The 8,135-nt window shown below is 40.6% G+C and overlaps 1 protein-coding gene across 2 annotated transcripts; it reads right to left on the bottom strand.

Annotated features, from left to right (window-relative positions):
• Window positions 1-537: 537 nt before the first annotated feature.
• On the bottom strand, window positions 538-5,386 carry LOC142078278 (putative G-protein coupled receptor 141). 2 transcript variants are annotated; one of them, XM_075140735.1, is made up of 3 exons: window positions 5,310-5,386; window positions 4,765-4,860; window positions 538-1,921 (listed from the first exon to the last, which is right to left on the bottom strand). In XM_075140735.1, exons 2-3 carry the CDS (start codon window positions 4,780-4,782, stop codon window positions 1,046-1,048), a joined length of 894 nt encoding a protein of 297 aa, XP_074996836.1. In that variant the 5' UTR covers window positions 4,783-4,860; window positions 5,310-5,386; the 3' UTR covers window positions 538-1,045. The 2 variants fall into 2 exon arrangements, with proteins under 2 accessions (XP_074996836.1, XP_074996837.1); XM_075140736.1 differs by lacking the exons at window positions 4,765-4,860; window positions 5,310-5,386 and adding an exon at window positions 3,354-3,456 and having other exon boundaries at window positions 538-1,936.
• Between the last annotated feature and the right edge of the window lie 2,749 nt (window positions 5,387-8,135).

The raw sequence follows: 8,135 nt of genomic DNA, 5'->3' as shown, positions 1-8,135 counted from the left end.
TGAACTGATTAAACACAGTTCAGTTAGTTTATTCTAGTTCTGCTTTGTTATATGTGTAAATGGAAAAAATATGGCATCTGATAATAAATCAACAGGCAACTGAAAGTTACCAGACATCAAAGGTTTTCTGAAGGCTGATAAAATATTTCCCTCTCCTAGAAAGTGGCTGATCCTTCAATAAAGGACCAGACCCCTCGATTCGAATTCCAGATCCAGTTATGGGACCACACTAACTTGTATTTCTTTGGCTACAATGGACCTAAGGGATAACAGCCACAGATCCAGTCTTGATGGGAGAGTGCCATAAGGCAGAAGTTTTGAAATCTGTGGCCTGTTCCGCTCTCACTCACTCTAAATATGTAATTACCACGATTCAGTGAGCTGCTTGTGGTTTTGGAATGAAGCAAGTAAAGGCGAAGTTGTGAGAATGATAAGTGTTTTCATATAATTTAATTTCATATACACTTTGTATAAGTGAAGAAAAGAAGGATTCTGCTGAAATATGCTACTACAATGTTTCATTCATACCCTTTTCATGACTTGAATTCCTTTTATTTGAATAGAGTTTATGTCTTTGCTATCTAAAATCACTAGTACGAAAATCCTGTAAAGGAATTTCTTTCTTCCCTCTCTTCCCTTCAGTATCACAGTTGCCAGAAGAAGTTGTTAGACCTTCAGAGTGGACAACTTATTGGCCACATTAGGTTGTTGTTACTGAGACACTGAGGAAAAAATAGAAAGGAATGGATACTCGTGCTGTAATTGTTAGAGAGGGACAGCTAAGGAAAATCTTAATGAAGCTTCAGGGCATGACTCTTAGGTCAAAGACTAGTGTAAGACTCGTGTCTTCAAAAGAGAGGATAAAAACCAGTAGCTTCTGAAAGATGGATCTTACTGGTCTGCAAAGCCAAACAACGCTACAGACCTATACAGCCATGCCAAAAACTCAGCAGTCTCACTAGCTCAGCAAAATCCCAACACAGTTTTATTTCTGCGAAAAGCCGGTATTGACACACTGCAGCTGGATTTCCTGGTAGTTCACAGTTCAGTGGACTATTCCTGCTATGAAGCACAGCATATCCAAGCAGCACATTGTTGTTAAAGCTAAAAAAATTTCGTTGTATGGGAGTAGTTTATGGTCTTTATCCAGGTGGCAGTTTTGGATGTAATATACTCTGAATACGTGATGAGGCATAAAGCACACTAATGTTACCAAGATGAAGAAGAAACTCTTTGCCTGAGCCCTGAATTCCACATGGGAGTTGATGTCAGGCCAGTATTTCACAGCCAGCCTACAGATCACAGACAACTGGATTACAGTGAGCACAGCACAAACTGCCACCAAAATCCCAGCCAAACAGTAGTTTATAATCACCATGGGCTCCTCTTGTATCTCCTTGTGGAACTGAAAGCATTCGGAGGAGTGGTACGTCTTAGAGGTGCCATAGTACGAGAGAAGAACGGGTGTGATCACCAGCGCTCCCACCAGCCAGACAGCAGCCACCCAGGTTGTCGTGTAGCACGTCCTAAACTCGAGTCGGAAGAGGCGTATTAGGATGATAGCCACGTAAAACGCAAAGGTGGTGTACATGTGGAGGTAGATGATGGCGCTTGCTAGCTTGCAGGCGAACCTCCCAAATTTCCATTCCTGTAAAATGTAATAGCTGAGGCGGAAGGGGATGCTGAGTAGCATAAAGGCGTGCAGCACCAGGAGGCTGATGATGATAATGGTCATCACAGATTGCGATCTCCTTTGAAACAACCGATGGGACATCATGATGACCCCGAGAGTGCCACCAGCCAGATCGATGATGTACAGGGCTATGAGAATGTTGCGGAGCCTCTCTGAGGTTTCTGGCAGCGTCTCGTTGGAGGAATGGTTCTGCTGGGTTACGCTGCTGTTAGGCATCTTCCTAAGCTCCTCTTTCGAAGGTTACTGAAAGTGAAAAATGGGAATTTTTAAAATAGACATATTTTCTTTGTTGCTTCCTTTATTGTTAACTGCGGAATATCACAGATTCACGAAGGGACATTTTACTGAATTGTGTTTGAAATGGTGTTATCCCATGTAGTATACAACCTTATAACTGTGGTCATGCTGTATATGACAGCAATAAGCCTCTCAGTGTTAAAACCACATTTTATGTAATTATGAATGAGTTTTTAATTTACTAACCTGCATTCTAGGATTTTTTTTCAATTATTTGCCTCTGGATTCAGCCATTTGAAATAGCCAAGACACTGTCTATAATTTATACAAGTTTAATCTGCACTCATGTTATAAAGCTAAAATTGAAGGTGGGAAAAATACTGAAATGTGAAGAGGTTGTACCTATAATTTCTGAATACTTTATGAAGACACTTGACTCATCTTTTTAGCATCTTGCTGGACGGGTGCAGGACACCCATAAGGCAGCAACAGGTTCAGTTTCTAGATGCATAGAGTACACTGAAAATAAAGATCTGCAGATGAAAATTCAATTTCTTCTTGCTTCAGCTCCAAGTCTTTTTGCTACAGAATTTCACCTGAGCTACTCTACTACAAAAAGTGAAGAAAAGCTAAGAATTAATTTAGGAACAATCTTCTGAACCATATAATCCTATTGGCACTTGTTGAACATAGCCACATACAGCTGCATTCTTGTTAGACTTAAGGCAAGATGTGGACTGTTCAGTTGTTTGGGCTTGCATACAGATTTCTGTACAAGTATATGGGGATAGCATGCAGGATACATGCATACTTTGCTAATGAAATCTGTCCTTACCTTACAAAGAGCTTCAAAAGAACAAAGTAAGAGCTGAAAAATGGTCTCTTAAAAAAGCAGCATCTTCTCTCTCTGATTCCTTTGAAGTTTGAAATCAGTAAACTTGCTTTAATTGGCAATTCTTAATTCTGTTGCACTCATCTGTAAAATGATAGACTGCAACTGCAAAACATTTTCAGAGAAACTCCTTACTTATGAAGCATCAGGTAAAGCATCTTTAGAAGGCCATTGCAGTGTTGTGTCCAAGACTTTCTGTTCACTCCCTTTTAAAATGCATGATCTTAGAAGCATTTAAATGGTTAAAATTATATACCCGCCTAATATTCCTGAGGCCGGCATGAGAAATTTGCTTTCCCAGAAACTTTGGTATACAAAAAGTTTTACGAGCTTTAAGAAGATGTCTTTCTGCTCTTGACACAAATTCATTTTCCAGTGTATATTATTAATATTTCAAACTGGCTTTAAGAAGGTACAATCTTTTTGTTGTTATAAATAGCATATTTACAGGCTAGATGCCAACATTTTATATTACTCAGAAATAGATTATGTTTTTTCACTATTTATAGAAATAAAATACTTAAATTGTACCTTATAATCTCTTATTTCTGTGACTTCCACTATCTTCTTTACAACTTCACTCATCCGTAGCATATGGCATATATAGCTAGCGTGAAAAAAAGAGCCTTTGGTGTTACTGTTTGACCCAGAACGGTTGAGGGTTTTCTCAGCCCACATACAGGAAGGCACAAGCCTTTTTTCTTGCTTCACTGCGATAGCAATCACATACGTTCAACATCTAATACTATTTTGTTCATGCAGAGAGAACTGCTGAGAAGCTGCTGAGCTGTCAGAGACCATCATTGTGCTCAGACATGTAGGACAGACCCACCTGTCAGGAATACTTTTGCCCACAATTTGGTCAGCCTTAAAGCTCAGATGGACAGTGATTCCCTGAGCTGTATAACTACTAAAAGTTATTGGGTTTTGCTACTAAGCAAGTAAAAAGTGCCACTGATCAAGTGAAGAAATATGCAGCTGAGCAGAGGATTTTTCATTATAAATGCACTTTTCCCTTGAACTTGTTTTATGTTTAATAATTAAGCTAAATATGCCAGAATAACAAAGTCTTTAGCAGAGTTAACAAAAGATTTCACTCTAACATGCTATTAGATCTTCAAGGATTCAGAGGAGATTGCTCACTGTTTAAATATTATAAGTAAAGTAAGCTTCAGACATATATGAAAAGTGACTTAAGAGTTCCTGCTGTTAAAAAAAGACATGCAGAGGCCAGTGGCGCTTGAAGATTATGCCTGACCTGCACTCATGAATGCTGACCCCAAACCATATCATTAGTATAATGTAGCTCACTAGAAAGAGGAAAGCATTGAGTCAGGGATCTTCCAGAGACATTAAAAAGCAGTTTCTTGACTAAAAATTAAACAGAAAAATGTTAGCCCAGTTTATTTTTCAATTAGAGTTCTAGATCGCAGTCAGAGTCATCAGTACTCAAACACGAAAGGACAACACACCAGGTTTTGTGGGCAATAACATAAAAACAATATTCCAGCAGGGCTGAACTAGCATTGCTCTGGCCATCATGCAGTCATCCTCTGCTGTGGATGTGAGTGGTTCCCTCCGAGAGGCTTCTCTCCTGTTATTAAGTACAGTCATTAGGAAGAACAAGATGTGAAAGAGAACTATTAGAAGTAAATAAATACAAAGACTCAAAAACCAAGGGCGCTACAAGTCAGGGAGAGAAACAGAAAGGGTTGTGAGGGTGAGCAAGAATGTGGAGACAGCAGTCTGCGAGACATTCTCAGGATAAACTCTGAAAGCTTTGAGGGAGCAGTTACCATCTCATCTAGAGCGGGATTCAGAACAGGAGGGATGCCCATTTTGGAGACTGCATAGACTCATGGGCTTGGGTTAAGAGAAACGTGCAATTGCTCCAGCAGACAGAGCACTGAAGGAAAACAGCTACGTAAATAATGGTACTCACCAGGTGTGGTTCCAGCATCACTTAGTCCCACATAAGGACAGGCTCCTGCCTGACACGGTAGCAATGGTGTTTGGATGGCAAAATGATCAGCTGGTTCTGCAGAAACGCACAGGTAGGGAACAGCCTGGGTGTCAGACACCGATGGTTTTGATGGGTTAGAGTGATCATGAAACTACACCCACAGCCTCTGGGTAAAGCAGGGAAATGCCTGCAGCCTTGTGCTCTCTCCACAGGACCTGAAGTGATCCACAAAGCTTGAGCCACCAAATAATAATGCAGAAGAGATATGAAGAAATTGCATTCCTAAAATGGCTGCTATGTAACAGCCAGCACTCCAGACAGAGCTGAATCAGGCTATAAGTTCAAGAGCTTTGTGCACGCTATTACCTTGTTGAGTCCAGTCTGAGCTCTTTGGATATAAAGTGATGCAAAAACCCTGCAAAGGTGTTGCATAGATAATGCTCTTGTCACCTTGGGGAGAGCACCATTGGCTGACAGCAAAACTACTGGAGGTCAAAACCAACTTCTCAACTGATGTTTCATACCTCTGAGTTGCTTTGTCTTTCTTCAAAATGTTCCTTGAAGGTTGTATGTTGAAGCTGTTCAGTGTGTTAACCTCTCATCTTCACGTTCTTCTGTTAAAAAAAAAAGAAATCACTCAACTCAGCTCTGTAATCTAGGTCTTAAGTTTTAGGTTAGTTTCTCATTTGAGTACAAAAGGAAATTGAGTCACGTCAGCCTGTTCAAATGAAATTTCAGATCTTGCTTTTGCTTCTTACTTCATCCGCACATAGTTTGCCTTGACCAGTGATGAGACTAAAGATTGAAAGAGAAATGCATATATATATATCAGAGATACAAGTCAAGACTAGCATCACAAACAGAGTTTAAGGAAGGAAAGAACTGGGCGTGTCTCGTTCAACATTGGGGGAAACAGAAGACAAAGAAGAAAGGTGAAGGTTTTAATTATTAAGAAGAGAAAATGAAACAGAAGAAGAAGCAACAGTTGAGAGAAGAGGAACAAGGCCCGTTGGATGTTCAGAGGCGGGATGAGTCTCTGTGGAAGTGTCACTGACTGCCTATGCATGGGTGTAGCAGAGTTCCTTTAAGCAGGGGCTAGATCCGCAGTAGAACTCTAAGTTCTTGATTTCATTTCATTTCTGCATGATTTCCTCTGCTTTCTGTGTCACTTTGTAAGAAAATGTTATGTTTACTGGTCAGTACAAAGTTTCACATACGAGCTTGAGAGCTCCTTTCTGTCTAGGAATAACCATAAAACTGCGCTATTTTGTCTTACTGGATAGGTTTTCAATTTTAGCTACTTCCTACCTAGGGTGATAATTGCTGATAATTTTCAATTATTTATTAATATTAAACCCTCTATTGCTAATTACTTATAAGAACTGAGGTACATATAGGTCAGAGTCATAATAACAGTAATATAGGGAATACCTGTGTTATGTTTTAACGTACTGCTTTTTCCTGTTTGCAGATGCAATCACAGTTCTTGCTGTCTCACTCCCACTCTGCTAGACATGAGTCACACGTACTGGAAAGTGAGCAAATCACACTCCACGGTTAGTGAACTTGCGGGATAATCCCTTTAACTTGCCGATCCCACCCACCCATGCAGCATGAAGAATTTAATATCTTCAACCAGTAAATGGTCAACAAGGTTAGCAGGAGATTTGAAATTCTTGGACTAATCTTCTACTTATTTGGTTGCAGATTTGCTGAGAGGTTTCTCAGGCTTTGTTTGTCAGGATGGAAGAGGCTATCTGGCTTCTCTGTTTATTAGAAATAAAAATATGTATTTGCCTCAGTCATATCTACTTTATATGACTCAAAAATAGACATTATGCTTTATTTAAGTAGAAGTCATATATTATGGATTTCTGTGGAGGAATTTGGCAGAGTATATCTCAGGCAGACTATGACTTACCTTTTGAAACAAAATTGTTATTTCTTGGGTTTGGTGCAAGGAGATGAGATTTATTATTACAAGTTCAGGAACTTGTCATTATTCTCCTGTACTGGTACATACCAGTTTAGTAGTAAGTTAGAAGATTTATGAAATAGTTATGTCCTAGTATTTGGTTTAGTTGCCCTCCAACACCTGTAGAGGCAATTAAAGTTGTTGCTGCTTTAGGTTATTCCAGAAAATTGATAATGCTGGCTTTAAAGCGCCGTTGTACTCAGAACAGCTGCAGAGAACCACGTGAGCCAAGAATCTGGCACTGACAGCAAAACCTTTTCCTGGTCCCAAATGCTGTCCTGGTTTTGGCTGGGATGGAGTTGATTTTCTTCCTATTAACTGGTATAGTGCTGTGTTTTGGATGTAGTGTGAGAATAATGTTGATGACACGCTGATGTTTTGGTTGTTGCTAGGTAGTGTTTACGCTAGTCAAGGACTTTTCATCTTCCCATGCCCTGCCAGGTGTGCAGGGGGCTGGGAGGGAGTGTGGCCAGGGCGGCTGGCCCAGCTGGCCAATAGGCTATTCCATACCATATGACGTCATGCTCAGCATATAAGGCTGGGTGAAGAAGAAGGAGGGGGGGCGTTCGGAATGATGGCGTTTGTCTTCCCAAGTAACCGTTACGCGTGATGGAGCCCTGCTTTCCTGGCGATGGCTGAGCACCTGCCTGCCGATGGGAAGTGGTGAATGAATTCCTTGTTTTGCTTTGCTTGCGTGCGCAGCTTTTCTTTCCCTATTAAACTGTCTTTATCTCAACCCACGAGTTTTTCTCACTCTTACCCTTCCGATTCTCTCCCCGTCCCGCTGGGGGTGGGGGGAGTGAGTGAGCGGCTGCGTGGTATTTGGCTGCTGCCAGGTTAAACCACAACATTAAACTAAAAAGCAATCAGAAAGAAAACACATAAACCGAAGCAGAAGCTCCTCATTGCACTGATAGCCGTTTTCAACGAGTTACAGGAAGCATGGAGGGTGCCCAAAACACAGAGGTGGTGCTTTCAAAGTGGGGTGGAGAGATTGGTTTTGGGGTTGTGTTTTTTTGTTTTGGGTTGTTTTTCCAAATTCCCATTGATCTCAAACTCCCAGAGATCTTGCAACTGTCTGTTTGTGACCATCTCCCACAAAAATGAGCCTTACCTTTACTGAGGAAAGTTTCCCATTTTTCTGAAAGAAAGGCAAGTGCTCATGTTCTGGATGGAGTTGCAGAGAGAGCACTAGAAGACAAGTGACTAGGACTCTGAAAATAAAAAATGTTTGCATTTGTCAGGAAATTAGTTTATAATTTGATGATTCTGGTGTCTGGAGGCCTGTCACCCAGTTTCTTGAAAACACACATCCCCAAAAGCACATCTACTAGAAAAACAATGACAAAAGAGGATTTTGAACTATTGAGAACTT

The sequence above is a fragment of the Calonectris borealis genome, chromosome 2, assembly GCF_964195595.1.
Source record: "Calonectris borealis chromosome 2, bCalBor7.hap1.2, whole genome shotgun sequence".
Taxonomy (NCBI): domain Eukaryota; kingdom Metazoa; phylum Chordata; class Aves; order Procellariiformes; family Procellariidae; genus Calonectris; species Calonectris borealis.
The sequence above is the reverse complement of the archived record's forward strand: the minus strand, read 5'-3'. Positions and strand labels throughout refer to the sequence as shown.